This window comes from Nicotiana sylvestris, chromosome 5 (genome assembly GCF_000393655.2).
Source record: "Nicotiana sylvestris chromosome 5, ASM39365v2, whole genome shotgun sequence".
NCBI classification, from domain to species: Eukaryota; Viridiplantae; Streptophyta; class Magnoliopsida; order Solanales; family Solanaceae; genus Nicotiana; species Nicotiana sylvestris.
In genome coordinates, this window is record NC_091061.1 from 105830109 (window position 1) to 105847419 (window position 17311).

At 41.5% G+C, this 17311-nt stretch overlaps 4 protein-coding genes across 4 annotated transcripts; all 4 read left to right on the forward strand.

The window, feature by feature from the left end:
• The first annotated feature begins 412 nt into the window (after positions 1 to 412).
• Positions 413 to 916, forward strand: LOC138869097 (uncharacterized). The gene has a single exon (XM_070146686.1). It carries the CDS (start codon positions 413 to 415, stop codon positions 914 to 916), a length of 504 nt encoding a protein of 167 aa, XP_070002787.1.
• A 9833-nt stretch (positions 917 to 10749) lies between these two features.
• LOC138869098 (uncharacterized) lies at positions 10750 to 11625 on the forward strand. The gene is made up of 2 exons (XM_070146687.1): positions 10750 to 10858; positions 10985 to 11625. Exons 1-2 carry the CDS (start codon positions 10750 to 10752, stop codon positions 11623 to 11625), a joined length of 750 nt encoding a protein of 249 aa, XP_070002788.1.
• Positions 11626 to 11798: 173 nt separating this feature from the next.
• Positions 11799 to 14210, forward strand: LOC138869099 (uncharacterized). The gene is made up of 4 exons (XM_070146688.1): positions 11799 to 11949; positions 12210 to 12297; positions 13206 to 13384; positions 13678 to 14210. The coding sequence occupies exons 1-4, from the start codon at positions 11799 to 11801 to the stop codon at positions 14208 to 14210; spliced, it is 951 nt and encodes a 316-aa protein (XP_070002789.1).
• A 12-nt stretch (positions 14211 to 14222) lies between these two features.
• On the forward strand, positions 14223 to 15068 carry LOC138869100 (uncharacterized). The gene has a single exon (XM_070146690.1). It carries the CDS (start codon positions 14223 to 14225, stop codon positions 15066 to 15068), a length of 846 nt encoding a protein of 281 aa, XP_070002791.1.
• The last annotated feature ends 2243 nt before the right edge of the window (positions 15069 to 17311 follow it).

The following is a 17311-nucleotide window of genomic DNA, read 5'->3' on the forward strand; positions in this document are numbered from 1 at the left end:
TGTCGTCCAACACTGAGAAGAATCCAAAAGAGACGATCAAGGCTGTGTCTCTTAGGAGTGGGAAAACATTAGTAGAGACCATGGCAAAACCAAGGGTTGATAAGGTGATCACCAACTCAACAGAGATAGTAGAAGAGCAGAAAATTGGTGAGTCTTTGGCTAATGAGGATATCAATAGCAAGGAGGTTGATAAGCAGAAGTCAAATAACACAGTTGAAGAAAGCAAGCACATGGTAGTGTTACCTTTTCCTCAGAAGATGAAGCGGGAGAAATTAGATAAATACTTTGGAAAATTCTTGGAGATGCTGAAATAGTTGTACGTAAACATCCCATTCACCGAGATGCTCACCCAGATGCCCGCCTATGCCAAATTCCTAAAGGAAATCCTGCCAAGTAAGGGAAGCTCAAGGAAATGAAAGTGTTCAAACTCAATGCACACTGCAATGCCATTCTACAAAACAAAATTCCTCAAAAATGTGGGGATCCTGGTAGTTTCACTATACCCTGCTCATTGGGGAGCAAAAATTTTGACAAGGCCTTGTGTGACTCAGGTGCATCCATTAACTTGATGCCATTATCGGTGTTCAAGAAATTGGAAGGGGAACTAGGAGTGATCAAATCCATGTCGGTATCCTTGCAACTAGTTGATCAGACCACTATCATACCAGTGGGCATAATCGAGGACATTTTGGTGAGGGCGTACAAATTTATCTTTCTGGTAGATTTCATTGAAGTAAACATGGAAGTGAATAAGGAGGTACTTCTAATCTTGGGGAGACTATTCCTTTACACTGGATGGGCTATTCTTGACATATATGAGGGTCAACTCATGCTACGAGTAGGAAACGAAAAAGTGGTGGTTCAAATGAAAAGAATGATGAAATACCCGTCGAATAAGGCATTTGCCTACGCTTGACATCTAAGCTTGTTTCGATGGAGAGTGCCTCAGAGCACTCGAACTGATCAAGGAAAAGCTAGTGAGTTCTCCCATAATTGTGAGTCCTGACTGGAGCGAACCCTTTGAGATCATGTGCAATGCCAGTGATGTGGCAGTGGGAGTAGCACTGGGGCAGATGAGAGATAAAATATTTAGACCCTTTTACTATGCAAGTCGGACCTTGAATGACGCTTAGGTGAACTATTCTACCTCGGAGAAAGAGTTATTTTCATTGGTCTTCGCTTTAGACAAGTTCAGATCTTTTCTAGTGGGAAGCAAGATGATAATGCATACTGATCAGTCTGCACTGAAGTATTTGCTGAGCAAGAAAGAGTCTAAATCGCGTCTGATATGGTGGGTACTGTTGCTAAAAGGGTTTGATATTGAAATCAAAGATATGAAGAGCACATAAAATTAAATGGATGAACACCTGTCACGATTGGAGAAACCACCTGTTGAAGCGATGGACATTTGGGAAGAGTTCCCAGATGGGCAGGTTTTTTCCATTGCAGCAGTCTCCAATAGACCGCCATAGTACTCTGACATATCCAAATATATATATAAAACTTCTTGCTAATATATTTAAATAGTGTTACAGTATTCAATAGTTATTAGTGTGTTGTATAGGGTAAAATTGGTTCATATTAAATACTTGCATAATAGAGCGACATGTGTAACCGGAGATAGACAGAAGGTGAGATAGGTAGAAACCAAGATCGGAGATAGCAATTTCGGTTGATATCGGGTAGCTACCAGAGGGAGTATTGCTAATAAAGACAAATGAATGCCTGCCCCCTGATAGCATTCAATGAAGAATATTCTGTAATATTGTTGTTGATTCTGTTGGTTGCGTTATGTATTTATTTGGGAATACGGATGTGGGATTCCGGTAGATCCCTCTTGTCTGTTTATTTGGGACGACAGATATGGGATTCCGGTAGATCCCCCTTGTCTGTTTATTTGGGACTATGGATGTGGGATTCTGATAGATCCCCTGCATAGTTATATGGAACTACGGGAATGCACCTGGTAGATTCCCCTAGTACTGGGTATTTACATTTGAGGGCTACGGAACAGGATTCCGGTAGATCCCCGTCGCATTATGAGTTGGACTACGGGACGACACCTGGGAGATCCACTGGACATTTACATTTGGGGGCTACAAGATGGTATCTTGGTAGATCCCCGGTTGTTATCTCTATGCTGAGCTGTACTCCTTTCGTGATTATTTTGTCTCCATTGTAATTGTTGTTATCAATTCAAGTGTTTTAATGGTTTAGATTCCTTTACGGCTGTGATCCCTTGTGTTGGAATCCATAGTGTTTACAATATCTCGCCTTATATATATATATATATATATATATATATATATATATATATATATATATATATATATATATATATATATTTCAATACTTCAATTTCAACAATTGTTACATTTTTAACTCAATTGATTTCTCAACTAAATTTTCTTTAAACCGTTTGAGGTCGTACTTTACTTAAGAAAGAATTTCTACTAAGTTAATTTATCAAATTCCTTGGTAAAAGTGATAATTCATTCGATGTTGTATTCTAATTGAAACATGGTATTTTCTTTATTCAAATGGTTTCTAAAAATAACTTCATCTTTCTTGATGAGTTCCAAATGGGTTTAGAAGTTGTACTCTACTTCATGTTAAGTAAATGAGGCTCCGTGAAAATTCTTAATTGTATTGGGTTATGGACCCTATGAACTGAGTAACATAAGAACGTTGTTGCGCAATGTGAGACAGAAACATGTGGGCACTAGGTGCCGGGGAAAAATATGATGATTTTATTTAATGGCACGTGAGTTGCCCGTGCGATTGTGATAGAAATATGGGCACGAGATGCCGTAAAAATATGAAAGTGGGCTGAGACCTATATTATTTATGACTATGAAATGAGGTGTCACAAGGTGACCTTTACTCGAAAGAAATATATTTGAAAGATATTTATTTGAAGGAAATATATTCGAAACATATTTATTGGAGAGTATTATATCTTAGAGATTATTACTTGAAGGACTTATAGGCGAAAGGTTTATATTTGAAGGACTTGACTAATTGATTAAACTTGTATTCATTATTCGTTGAGCAATATTTATAGTGTTCTTGTTGCCCTGCTATTTATGTCACTAGTTGAATAATGTTGCCATCGTTGTTAATTGTTTCCTATTATTTTTGTATGCTATATTGCACAAGTTATTAGACTAGTGAGTGTCTTGACTGTACCTCGTCACTACTCCACTAAGGTTAGTCTTGATACTTACTAGGCATCGCCGTGGTGTGCTCATACTACTCTTTTGTACATTTTTTTGTACAGATCCAGGTAATTGATCATTAGTGGCTGTACAGATCGTTGCGGTGGAGACTCAAGGTAAACCTGTTGTAATACGTTCGCAGGCCTCAGAGTCACCTTCAATTGTACTTATTCCATATATCCCTTTTGTTTCGGAACAATGATGTATTTATTTTGTATAACTATTCTTAGAAAGGCTTATGACTAGTACCACCGATTTTTGGAATTGTAATTTAATTTAAATTTAGTGAATATCCATATTGTTACAGAAAATATTAGGCTTACTTAATTTAGATACTAGGTGTCATCACGACTTCTTTGGAGGAATTTTGGGGTCGTGATAGTATTGGATCCAATATGGAGTAACTTTTCTTGTGTTGGAAAAATAACGGATCTTAATATTTTTATATAATAGTAGATATTATTCCTCAATTTCACATACTTGAGCTGAAGCTATTTATTTTAATTTTATCTACTTTATAGTTGGGTATTATTTAATTTGTTAACATCTATCTATTTATGTGATGACCTTTCTTGTTTAAAAATGAAATTCCACATTATGAGGCCTTAAAAACCTCTTTTAGCATCACCTCGATTTGTGTGCGTAGTCTGGGTGCATAGCCGGAAACCCTATATATGAAAATTTACGAAAAATGATAAATTTTGACTATAAAATGAATTAATTTGACTTCGGTCAACGTTTTGAGTAAACGGACCCGGACTCGTGATTGGATGGTCCCGGAGGATCCGTAGAAAATATGGGACTTGGGCGTATGCCCGGAATCGAATTTTGAGGTCCCAAGCCCGAGAAATGAATTTTTGAAAGAAATTATTTTTTTGAAATTGTTTATGAAGTTTGGAAATGAATTTTGATTAGAACATGTTGGTATCAAGCCCGTAATTTGGTTCCGACACTCGGTACAAGTCTTACATATGATTTAAGATGATTCTGTGAAGTTTGGTAAGAAACGGAATCCGTTTGACGTGACTCGGACCTTAAATGCAAAATTTGATGTTTAAGAGGTTTTGATAAATTTCATTGATATTGAGGTTTAATTCGATGTTTCTGTTGTTATTTTGGTTATATGAGTACACGAATAAGTCCGTGGGATGTTTTTGAGGTTGTGTGTATATTTGGTTTGGAGCCCCGAGGGCTCGGGTGAGTTTTGGATAGGCCACAGGGTGCATTTCAGACTTATAAAAATTACAGGTTTTTCATTGGTGTGTTCAGGCTTGCAGGCTTCGCACTCGCAAATGCGAGTTCACAATTGCGAAGGCTAAGTCGCAAATGCGAAACAGCCCAGGCCACTCTTCCTCGCAAATGCGAGTGTTCCTTCGCAAATGCGAAGCACCCCTCTTGGGCTAGTTATCACAATTGCAAACTATTGTTCGCATTTCCCTTCTCGCAATTGCGAGGCCCCTTTCGCATTTCCCAACCCACCTGTTCACATTTCCCATATCTGTAACCTGCAACTTTTAAACTTAAACAATTTTCAACCCATTTTTCACATCTTTTCAAAACACAAATTCCTTAGGGTGATTTTCCAAGAACAAGTCTTCTTCCAAATCGATTGTAAGTTAATTTTAACTCATTTCCTTTAATCATTAACATCTTTTAACATGATTTCAACTCAAAATCAATGGTTTTCATGGGGGAAATTGGGTGTTTTGGGTAGAGCCTAGGTTTTTCAAAAATTGGGGATTTGGACCTCGATTTGAGGTCCGATTTCAAAATAAATTATGTATTTGGGTTCGTGGGGGAATGAGTAATCGGGTTTTGGTTCGAACCTCGGGTTTTGACCATGTGGGCCCGGTGCGATTTTTGACTTTTTGGGTAAAACTTTGGAAAACTCACTTTCATGCATTGGGGTTGATTCATTTAGCATTTATTGATGTAATTAAGTAACTTGTGACTAGATACGAGCGAATTGGCGGTGGAATCAAGGGGTAAAGCTATAACTGAAACATGAATTGTGTTCGTGGCATCGAGGTAAATGTTTGGTCTAACCTTATCTTGAGGGATTAGGAGTTGTGTCCTATTTGCTATTTGCTTCTTGTTGAGTACGACGTATAGGCATGGTGACGAGTATCTATACATTGGTGTCAAGCATGACAATGGGTCTTATATTGTGATTTTCATGACTTCGTTGTATTATTCATGCCTTGGTGAAGATTTCTATTTGTTGTGTAATGTTGTGGAAAGAATTGTGACCTCTGAGCATTGAGGAGCATTGGCTCAAGTTGTATAACCAATTGTGAAGTAAAAGTGAGAAAGAGAAGAGATCATTATGTTGTCCCCTTGCCGGGCTATTGTTGAGTTGTGGTTCCCTTGCATTATGTTTTTAATGGATATTACAAATGTTTAGGTTGATGATTCTTTGTATTAGGTGTTGTAACAAGCTTAGGTATAGCTGAGGTAGTTAGGTGTTGTAACAAGTTTGGTTATAGCTGAGGTAGTTAGATGTTGTAATGGGTTTGGTTATAGCTGAGGTAGTTAGGTGTTGTAACAAGGTTGGTTATAGCTGAGGTAGTTAGATGTTGTAACAAGTTTGGATATTGTTTGTTGATATTATTATTCCCTTGCTGGGATTCCTTGTGATTATTGTTGGCTTTTAAATGGGAGCGGGTGGTACGCCTACCACGAGATAAATGAAATGGGAGTGGATGGTATGACTACCACGAGATAAATAAAATGGGAGCAGGTGGTATGCCTACCACAAGATATAATAAAATGGGAGCGGGTGGTACGCCTACCCCAAGATAAAATGAAATGGAAGCGGGCGGTACGCCTACTACAAGATATAATGAAATGGGAGCGGGTGGTACGCCTACCACAAGATATAATGAAATGAGAGCAGGTGGTATGCCTACCACGAGATAAATGAAATGGGAGCGGGTGGTACGCCTACCACAAGATATAATGAAATGAGAGCAGGTGGTATGCCTATCACAAGATATAATGAAATGGGAGCGGGTAGTATGCCTACCATGAGATAAATGAAATGGGAGCGGGTGGTACGCCTACCACGAGATAAATAAAATAGGAGCGGGTGGCACGCCTACCACGAGATATAATGAAATGGAAGCGGTTGGCACGCCTGCAACAAGATATGAAAAGAAAGTGAAATATGCCTTTGTTTTTCTTTATTCTTGTTAGTGGTTGGATTTTGATTCCTTTATATTCTATTAATATTCTGTGTTTACCTGTTTTTCCCCGAAGCATGTTTCCCCCTCCCATCTTTACTTGTTTATTTCCGTATTTCTTTTCTGCTATATATATTTGAACTGCACAGATTTATTTGGTAGTCTGGTCCTAGCCTCGTCACTACTTCGCCGAGGTTAGGCTAGGCACTTACCAGCACATGGGGTCGGTTGTGCTGATACTACAATCTGCACTCTTTTGTGTAGACCCCAGTGTTGTGGACTTCGGACCACAGTGAGATTGCTGATTCTTGATCATCAGGCGACCCGAGGTAGTCCTGCAGGTGTCCGCAGGCCTTGGCGTCTCCGTCTATCTACTATTCCTATTTCTTTCATGCATTTCTAGAGACAGTGTTGTATTTATTTCTTTCAGACCCGTTATTTGTTGTATTCTTAGACCGTCTGTGAAACTGTGACACTAGTTCTAGGTAGTTGAGACTCAAACAGTTGTATTAGATATTCATGTTCAGATAGCTTATTGTTTCTTTCTTCCGCTTACATTAAATTCCGCTATTTAAATGTTATTATTTTGAAATTGTTAATGAATATGAAAGGGGTAAAAAGTAAATTGTGCAATTAATTGGCTTGCCTAGCTCGTATTAGTAGGCGCCATCACGACTCCCGAGGGTGGGAATCCGGGTCGTGACAGGTTGGTATCAGAGCTCTATGTTACATGGGTCTCACAGTTCATAGACAAGCTTAGTAGAGTCTGAGGGATCGGTACAGAGATGTCTATATGTATCCCAGAGGCTACAGAGTTAGGAAAAACTTCACATTTATTCTTTCCTGTCGTGCGGTTTGGTTTCTCAATGCTAATTGAATTTCCACTCTGTTCTTTCGTGAATGGCGAGGTCACATTCTGTTTCTACAACCGAACAATAGCTTAGGCCGGTGATGGAGCAGCTATGTCTACCGATGCTTTGTGTAGGGTGGATAGGTTCACCAAGATCTTCACTACTACTTTCAGCGGTGCATCTTTTCAGGATCCCCAAGATTATCTAGACAACTGTCATGAGGTTCTCAGGAACATGGGGATTGTGGAGACCAATGGGGTCAATTTTGCTACTTTTTGCTTGTCAGGATCCGCCAAGACCTGTTGGAGAGATTATTGATTGGCTATACCAATTAGGTCATCAACTTTGACTTGAGAACAGTTCACACAGCTATTTCAAGAGAAGTTTCTCCCCATCACTCAGAGAGAGGTCTATTAGAGGCAGTTTGAGCATCTCCAGCAGGGTTCTATGACTATTACTCAGTACGAGATCAGATTCATCGACTTGGCTCGTCATGCTCTTATCATACTTTCCACCGTGAGAGAGAGTGAGGAAATTTATTGAGGGACTCGTCCAGCCCGCTCAGTTAACTAGAGGTGGAGGTAGAGGTATTAGAGGTGGAGGTAAAGGTGTTAGAGGTGGAGATGCAGGTATTGTTCTGGTTTGTGGTAGAGAAGCTTCGATTTTATTTTGCGCCATAACTGGTCATGCCTCGTGATTCTTTGAGTGCCCCTGTTTATGTGTCTACACTAGTGGGTGATTATATTGTGGTGGATTGATAATAGGCTATATAGTTGTTATTTACACCATAATTGCCAATGTTTTGTTGTTGTTTTATAATGTAAGTTGCCAATAAAATGCTTTAATTAATGCTATTTAGTTTCGCAGGGAATATAAGATGTGAGGAAGCAACATAAAATGTTTAGAGGCAATAGTGTGAAGAAAACACCCACTCAAGAAGTACCCAAACACAAAAGAACAAAAAGAGAAGGAACGCGGAGACAAAAAGGCCCAGCATACTCACCGCGGTTGCCACCGCGGTCCACGCCACAGTTGGAGTCAGTGTTCTCCACGGTCAGCACCGCGGTCGATGCCACGGCCTTGTCGGCATGTTCACAGTCCAAAAATTTAAGGGGCCAAAGTGTCAATTCGGGAAAGCTTTTGTAAAACCCTTATAAGATGTAAGAAACTCGCCCAAGAGAAGGGGGGGGGGGGTTATTTTTGGAGATTACTTTTGCAAGAAGACAAGTGTGAGAGATCACCCAAAACATCATAGTTCTTATTCTCTTCTATTTTTCTGGCAATTTTCCATTATGAATATTTTCGTAGTTTATTCTTACGTTGTCATGAGTAGTTAAATACTTTAATCTAAAGTTTTGGTGAAACCCGTTGAGGATGACTTGGTTGTGATAGTAATATAGTTTGAATTGGTTGTTAATATTTATTTGTTCATCTAAGTTCTGATTGTGGTTAGTTGAAAGGGCCCTCAATTATCTGTTCCTATTTATTATGTATCTTCTTGAGAGAGAGTGCATATTTAGGTAGTTGTTTGAACAACATCACTCCCGGAGTATAGACGAGAGTCATAACCGAGGGTTTAGAGGTTGGATTAGAGATAACGATACCTCGGGTGCAATCTAAAAGAACGGTAATGTGAATCTAGCTAGCGTAGCTTGAGAGAGTGCGTCTAGTAAATTATCATAATTGCTTGAGAGAGATTTATGATAGCTGGAGAGTTCTTGATTGATAAAGAAAACTAAGACATCGCTATAAGAAACATACAACCAAGGAAATCACCAACGGGGTAAACCATTACCTTAGACCTTATTCCAACTGTTTATACATCAAGCATAGTTAATTTTTAGCTGTTAATTATTTTTAGTTTTTAGTTGTTAGAAATATAATCAATTGTGAATTAAAAAGTTTGGGAAAATTGATTCTGTGAATTTAGTAAATCCGACAAAAGTAATTGATAGGTTAATTCTCTGTGGTTCAACTCTGGGCAGAATTACTCAGATTATATTTGCTATGTCCGTGTGTGTCCTTGTATAAGGCATAATTTGGCATTATCAAATTTTGGCTCCATTGCCAGGGAATTAACGGTGTTATCAATTACAATTGAGAGAAGTACAAAAATTCTAAGTGTAGTCAGTTTTCTCTATACCCAATCTTTTCGTTGAAATTCTAACGTTTGAACTCTTGTGGAAAGCAGGTGTATGCCTAGAAGTTCTTCGAGGACTGGAGAACTGCTAGAAGGACTCTTAGACCCCGAGAAAACATTCAGGGCATTGAACCGTGCCAACAAAAGACTTCAACAATCTCAACAATCACACCAACTCGAATTTGACATGGGTGACGTAGATAACGTCAACGGAAATGTCAGGAATGAGCCAGCTGACTTAAATGTCAGAGGGGTGGCACCTCTTGTGCCCGAAGCTGCACTTTATGACTGGGCACAACCCACAGCTGATAATCTGGCCACTGCCATGGCTGTGCCCGCAATTCAAGCGGAGACATTCCAGATCACCAACAACATGCTGCATCTATTGCAGAATAAGGGACTGTTCTCCGGGTCACACATTGAAGACCCGCAACAACACTTGAAAAATTTTCTGTCAATTTGTATGATCCAAAGGCAGCCAAATGCGACTCCAAAAGCTATCAAGCTGCTACTGTTTCCATTCTCGGTAACCGGGGAAGCTCAGACTTGGCTAAATTCGCTCCCTATCAACTCTATTACCACTTGGGAGGAATTAGTCAAGCAGTTCCTGAACAAGTTCTACCTGCCTAACAAAACTGCAAAACAAATTGATGACATATTGCAGTATAGGTAGCAGCCCACTGAGTCCTTGCAAGAAACTTGGGAAAGATTTAAAGGGATGTTAGTGAAGTGTCCTCACCATGGCATTCCAGACCATATGCTCGGCCATAGATTCTACATGGGGCTAGCTGACAATTTGAAAGCAAATGTGGATGCTTCAGCTGGAGGTGCATTTTAAGTAAAACATTCACTAAGTGCAAAATCCTTCTTGATAAGATGTCACAAAATTGGTGGAGACTAGAGGTACAACACTTGAACCCATAGTGAATTCAGTTCCTCTTGACCCAAATAATTTGCATGCAGAGAACATGGCCACACTCATGACCCAGATGAACATATTGACAAAGAAGATTGATGAGATGGGTACAAAACAAGTGCACATTGTTGATACAACAAATGGGGGACTGTGTACACCTTGTATTAATCAGTCTTATGTGTGTTCATGGATCGGAGAAGGTGAAAATCAAGGGGCAAGGGAAGATATGAATTATGTCAACAACTATGGGGGTCAGAGGCAAGGAGCACAGCAGTGGAGACCACAGCAAAATCAGCAGTACAAGCCTAATATGCAGCAGCCTGGGGGTATGCACCCTCAAAACCAATTGGTGCCAGTACCATATTAGAAACCACAGGGCTATCCATAGCAAAATCAGCAACAATTGACATGCCAACCACCCCCTCAGTAGCAAGATAACAACATGGTGGAAATCAGGGGTATGCTTCAGCAACTCATTGGGACAAATAATAAAGTGCAGGAAAAATTAGCAGTGCATGATTCAGCCATAAAGAATATTGAAACGCAGCTGGGTCAGCTGTCTATGGCTTTGAACAACCGTCCTCAGGGAACTTTGCCTGCAGACACAAACATAAACCCCAAGGACCAAAACCCGAATCAGCTGATAGTAGTAAGTCTCTAGAATGGGAGAGATTTAGATAGAGAGCAGGAAATTGCACAAGCCAACAAAGATACTACACCAGCCACTCCAGTTCAATTAGAGGTAGAGGAACCAACAGAACTTACTAAAGTGGTGGTTGAGCAGAGTCAGGAGGAAAAAGGCAAAGAAAAGATGAATGAGCAAGTTGCAGAACAGGTGGCACCTCTTGTGCCAAAAAATTCTAACAGAGAGAATCCAGCAAGCAATGCACAAAGGGTGATACCTGCACCTTTCCCTCAGAAACTGGTCAAACAAAAGAAGGCAGACCAATACAAGAAGTTCATGGAGATGCTGCGTCAAATTCAGTTGAATATTCCTTTGATGGATGCCTTGAGGGAGATGTCCGGTTATGCCAAGATGATGAAAGATCTAATGTCACGGAAGTTTGATTTTCAGGATCTATCCACTGTAACTCTGACACAGACCTGCAACGCTGTAGTGGTAAAGCTGATGGCTCAAAAGATGTCGGACCCAGGTAGCTTCACTATTCCATGCACAATTGGAAGTTATGCCTTTGCAAAGGCGTTGTGTGATTTAGGAGCCAACATAAATCTGATGCCGCTGGCTGTGTACACCAAACTGGGCATTGGCAGAGCTAGGCCAACTTCGATGCTGCTACAGCTGGCTGACCGCAAGTGAAGAGGCCCACTGGTATTCTTGATGATGTGTTGGTGCAAGTGGGGAAGTTCGTGTTCCCTGCAGACTTTGTTATCTTGGATTGTCAGGTGGATGAGGAGATACCTCTTATTTTAGGGAGACCATTTTTAGCCACTAGGAGAGCACTGATCGACTGTGAGACTGGGGAATTAAAAATGAGATTGAACAATGAAGAAGTCATATTCAATGTTCAGCAATCTATGAGGAGACCCAGTGAATATGCTAATTGCTCTCTAGTGGAGGCAGTGGATGTAATCCTGCAAGAAAATGATATGACCCTAACTGTAAAAGATCCATTGGAAGCATGTCTGACGAATTAAGAATAAATGGATGGTGAAGGGTTAGCTGAATGGGTCATGACACTGGAAGGCTGAGGATTTTGGTCAAGGGAACCTCAGTTCGAGTCCCTTGAGCTAGAAAAAAGGGCTACTCCTCCAGCAAAGCCATTAATAGAGGAACCACCCAAGTTGGAAATGAAGCCACTCCCAGATCATCTCAGGTATGTGTTTTTAGGCCCTGATTCGACCTTTCCTGTTATTATATCATCCAGTTTGTTGGATGTGTAGGTAGAACGGCTCTTACAGGTACAACAGGAAAACAAGACTGCCATTGGCTGGACCATGGAAGACTTAAAGGGTATCAACCCAGCCTTCTGTAAGCATAAGATTCTCCTGGAGGAGGGGCACAGACCTTCCAGGGAACACCAGTGAAGGCTGAACCCAAACATGAAAGAGGTTGCAAAAGAAAGAAGTGATCAAATGGTTAGATGCAGGAATCATCTTCCCCATCTCTGATAGTAATTGGGTTAGCCCTGTCCAATGTGTGCTGAAAAAGAGGGGAATGACTGTTGTAAAAAATGAGAACAATGAGTTGATCTCAACTCGTACAGTCATAGGGTGGCGTATCTGCATGGATTATAGGAAATTGAACACAGCCACCCGAAAGGACCATTTCCCCTTACCTTTCACTGACCAAATGTTGGACTAGCTGGCTGGGCGATCACACTTCTATTTCTTGGATGGATATTCGGGGTACAATCAGATATCAATAGCCCCCGAAGATAGAGAGAAAACATCCTTCACCTATCCATATGGCATCTTTGCCTTTCGGAGAATGCCTTTTGGGCTTTGCAATGCACCCGCGACTTTTCAACAGTGCATGTTAGCCATCTTCACAGACATGGTGAAGGATATTATGGAGGTCTTTATGGATGATTTCTCCGTGGTGGGAGATTCATTTGAAGACAGTCTTCACAACTTAAGGAGAGTGCTTAAAAGATGTGTGAAGACAAATTTAGTGCTAAACTGGGAGAAGTGCCATTTTATGGTACTAGAAGGTATAGTTCTGGGGCATCGAGTGTCCAGTAAAGGAATTGAGGTCGACCATGCTAAGGTTGACGTGATTTAGAAGCTACCACTGCCCACGTCAGTCAAGGCGGTGAGAAGTTTTCTTGGACACGCTGGGTTCTACCGGCGTTTCATAAAAGATTTTTCCAAAATTGCTAACCCATTATGCAAACTCCTTAAAAAGGATCAGCCTTTTGTGTTTTCTAATGATTACAGGTTGGCATTTGAGGAACTGAAGAAGAAGTTGATAACTACACCCATCATTGTTGCACCCAATTGGGAGCAACCATTTAAACTCATGTGTGATGCCGGCGACTATGCTATAAGAACAGTGTTGGGGCAGCGAAAAGATAAGCTGATGCACCCAATTTACTACACAAGCAGAACACTAAGCGGTGCATAGCTCAATTACACAGTGACGGAGAAGGAGCTGTTGGCGGTGGTGTTTTCTTTTGACAAGTTCTGATCATATCTGATTAGTTCCAAGGTGATTGTATATACTGACCATGCAACTCTCAGGTACCTAATTGAGAAAAAGGAGTCTAAGCCGTGCCTGATTCATTGGCAACTCTCAGGTACCTATACTGACCATGCAACTCTCAGGTACTGTTGCAAGAATTCGACCTCGAAATTCATGACTGTAAGGGCACAGAAAATTAAGTCGCTGATCACCTATTGTGACTTGAAGGAGCTGAAAAATCAGTCGAGGTCAAAGAGATCCTAGAAACCTTTCCAGACAAGCAGCTGCTTGCAGCCAGTCTTAAGGATATGCCATGGTATGCAGATTTTGCAAACTACCTGGCCTGCGGTATTGTTCCCTATGACCTTTCATTTGTCGAAAAGAAAACGTTTTATCATGATTGCCGCATGTATTATTGGGACGAGCCTTATTTGTTTAGAATCTGTGTTGATAATATGATCCGGAGGTGTGTCCCCGAGATAGAACAATCTTTTGTTTTGCAGGCTTGTCACGCATCAGCATATGGAGGACATTTTGGAGGAGCCAAGACAGCTACGAAAGTGCTAGAGGCCGGGTTCTTTTGGCCAACAGTGTTTAGAGATGCACACCTATGGGTGAAGGGCTGCGATGAATGTCAGCGAACCGGGAACATTTCCTGTCGCCATGAGATGCCCATAAACCCGATTCAAGAGGTAGAGGTGTTTGATGTTTGGGGGATTGACTTCATAGGCCCCTTTGTCAGCTCATTTGGCAATAAGTAAATACTTGTTGCTATGGCTTACGTGTCTAAATGGGTGGAAGCTGCAGCGTTGCCCACTAATGATGCAAGAGTGGTGATAGGTTTTGTGAAAAAGAACATATTCACCCGATTTGGGATACCAAGAGCGATCATCAGTGATGGAGGCACTCACTTCTGTAACAGAGCCTTCGAGAAATTGCTTGCAACATATGATGTATGCCACAAGGTGGCTACCCCTTACCATCTGCAAACTAGTGGGCAGGTTGAAGTGTCCAACAGGGAGATAAAAAGTGTACTAACCAAGACAGTGAATGCCACACAAACTGATTGGGCAGAGAAACTTGATGACGCACTCTGGGCCTATAGAACTGCGTTCAAAACACCAATAGGTATGTCACCATACAAGTTGGTATTTGGGAAGGCCTGTCACCTGCCTGTGGAGCTAGAACATCGAGCTTGGTGGGCACTGAAACAATTGAACATGGATCCCGAAGCAGCTGGACAAAATCGACTGACAGAGTTGCATGAGCTGGAAGAATTTAGATATCAAGCCTTTGAAAGCATGAGGCTCTACAAGGAAAGAATGAAGAAGATGCATGACAAGCACATTGTGGACAAAAATTTCAAACCCAGTGACAAGGTATTATTGTATAATTCAAGGCTGAGATTGTTTCCGGGTAAGTTAAAGTCCCGATGGTCAGGGCCATTTAGAGTGGTGCAAATGTTTGCAAGTGGAGTTGTTGAGATTGAGTCAGAAGATGGGACAAACAAGTTCTCAGTAAATGGGCAAAGGTTGAAACATTACCTTGGAATAACTGAAGAAAAAGAGGATACAATGGTGATCAATTTGAAAGAACCCCATTACGCGAATGAGGAGTGAAGGCTCAACTACTTGCATCGTGCTGCGACGTTAAATCAGGCACCTGCGTGGAAGGCAACCCACGAATGTGTTGTAAGTGTAGTATGTAACTTCGTGTTTAGAAGACAAAAAAAAATTGCCAGCCGCGACCGCGGTTGGACCGCGGGAGACACTGTCGGGCGACGAAATTCACCGCGTCCGCGGCGAGGACCGCGAAAATCACTGAAGGTTTAATATTTCACTGCGGCCACGACTCAGACCACGGGAGACACTATCTCAGACCGCGGCGTCGACCGCGGAAGGCGTACCAGGTTTGCTGATTTTTTTTTTATTTTTTTTTTCGTTTTCGTTTTTTTTTCTCCACTCTTCTTTTAATTTTAAAACACAACATAACCCTTCCCTAAATCAAAATAAACGATTCCCTCCCCCCTAAAATCTCTAATTCCCTCTCTCTCTCTAAACCCTAACCCTCCGCTCCATACTCTCTTCTTCTTCTTCCTCCTTCACAACACCCCTCATCTTCTTCCCCCCAAGGTATGATTTCGACCCCCCTTCTCTTTTGCTTCTATTTTTTGTTGTATTATGCTAGTTAGTCTTGTTCTAATGTAGTGTTAGTGATAGGATTTTGTTTTGTTTAGTTTTTCTTCTTCTTTTTAGTGTAATTTCGTTTTTAGCATATGTTTGGTGAAGGGGTTGTGTTTTGACTGTGTGGAATGGTGTTGTTGGTGGGTGATAGTTTAAAAAAAAGTGTGGAATGTTTGGGTGTAGTGAATTGGGGAAGTTGTCTTGATTCCCTTGGGCCATGGATATGACGAAAAATGCCTTGCCCACAATGTGTTTGTGAAATTGCCTCAATGGAGATATAAGGAGATGTTGTGACATGGTTGTGGTGAAGTATGAGTAACCACCCATAGTCACCATTTTAGGCTCCTCCTAATACACGTTTCTCTGTTTTGACAGGCATTATGAGTTCAGCCCATAAGAGATGAAACACTAGGTCATCTGCGAGTGGCCCAGGAGGCTCCTCATGAGCTAGGGCCCAGTCCAGTGCACCACGGTTTGATAGATCTCGGTTCATCTCTGAAGAAGTAGAGGCGAGGTACAATCAGAAACTTGCCAAGAAGTTACTCCATGAGGTCCATATCGATAGGAAAGAATTGGTGAAGGAATGCCCCAATATGTTTGATGAGCTACGGAGGTGTCAACTGGACATCTTCTTTGAGGCTCCCGAGGAAGCCAATATTCAGCTAGTGAGGGAGTTCTGCAAACCTGCCAGAACACAAGGACAAGGTTGTGACTGTGCGCAACACCTCGGTTAATGCTTTTATAGAGGTCATCAGCAAAGTGTATCACCTCCCCGCATTCACGAGTGATGATCATTACATCAGGGCTAGTCGCCCGATGGTTGACTGGGACAGAATTCTGGAGGTCATTTGTATACCTAGCAGACAGCCCAAGTGGGTAGCACAACCGACGACTCTACACTCTAAGTCTCTTACTTGGGAGGTCAAATGTTGGCTCACTGTCATCACCACTCGGTTGCTACCATCCAGCAATACCACCGATGTAAATGGGCCACGGACCGCTATAGTCTACTGCTTCATGACTCACCAAGGGTTTGATGTTGCCCGAGTCCTCTCTGAAGAAATGTTCATCCGATCGTCCGAACTAAGCAAAGGCCACTACTTCCCTTCGCTTGTCACCCATCTATGCCTCCTTGCTAAGGTTTCTAATAACTCCCGAGTTGATGGGAAATTACCTATAAAAACCCCTTTCTGGGCGAGAAAAATTGGGCAAGAGGGAAGAGAGCCGGTACGACGCAATGATGACTCGTCTGATGAGTCTGATGATGATTCTGATGCTGCTGAAGCTACTGATATCACAGCCCATCCTATAGGGGATGAGGAAGGATCATCACAGCCATGCTGGAGCACTCGGATGGCTGCTCTGGAGCAGGAAATGGCTGGACTGCTGACCTCTGTCGCTGACTTGGGGACCCGCATTGATGTTGTGGGTGACCGACAGGTGAAGTCGGAAAAGAAGTTCATGGGCTGGTTGAGAGCACTGGGTTGCGCCTGCAACGTGAATCCAGACACAGTTTTGGATCAAGAGTGACCCTTCAGGGAAGTTTCTTTACCTCACTGCTTTTTATATTGTCAAGCCATGGGGACATGTCTTAATTTTAAGTGTGGGGTGGGAGACTTCGTTGTATGTTGTACTTGTGAATATTATCTATTTGTTGTTCTTGGTTTTGTTTTGTGTTA

Bases quoted from the DNA above. Each gene is read 5' to 3' on its own strand.
- LOC138869099 (XM_070146688.1), top strand. From the start codon at position 11,799: ATGAGATTGAACAATGAAGAAGTCATATTCAATGTTCAGCAATCTATG. The intron at 12,298-13,205 runs GTAAGCATAAGA...TAATGATTACAG, and splicing joins GGGTATCAACCCAGCCTTCT to GTTGGCATTTGAGGAACTGA. The intron at 13,385-13,677 runs GTGCATAGCTCA...TGTGACTTGAAG, and splicing joins CACAAGCAGAACACTAAGCG to GAGCTGAAAAATCAGTCGAG.
- LOC138869100 (XM_070146690.1), top strand. From the start codon at position 14,223: ATGGCTTACGTGTCTAAATGGGTGGAAGCTGCAGCGTTGCCCACTAAT.
- LOC138869098 (XM_070146687.1), top strand. From the start codon at position 10,750: ATGGTGGAAATCAGGGGTATGCTTCAGCAACTCATTGGGACAAATAAT. The intron at 10,859-10,984 runs GTCAGCTGTCTA...GGAGAGATTTAG, and splicing joins GAATATTGAAACGCAGCTGG to ATAGAGAGCAGGAAATTGCA.
- LOC138869097 (XM_070146686.1), top strand. From the start codon at position 413: ATGAAAGTGTTCAAACTCAATGCACACTGCAATGCCATTCTACAAAAC.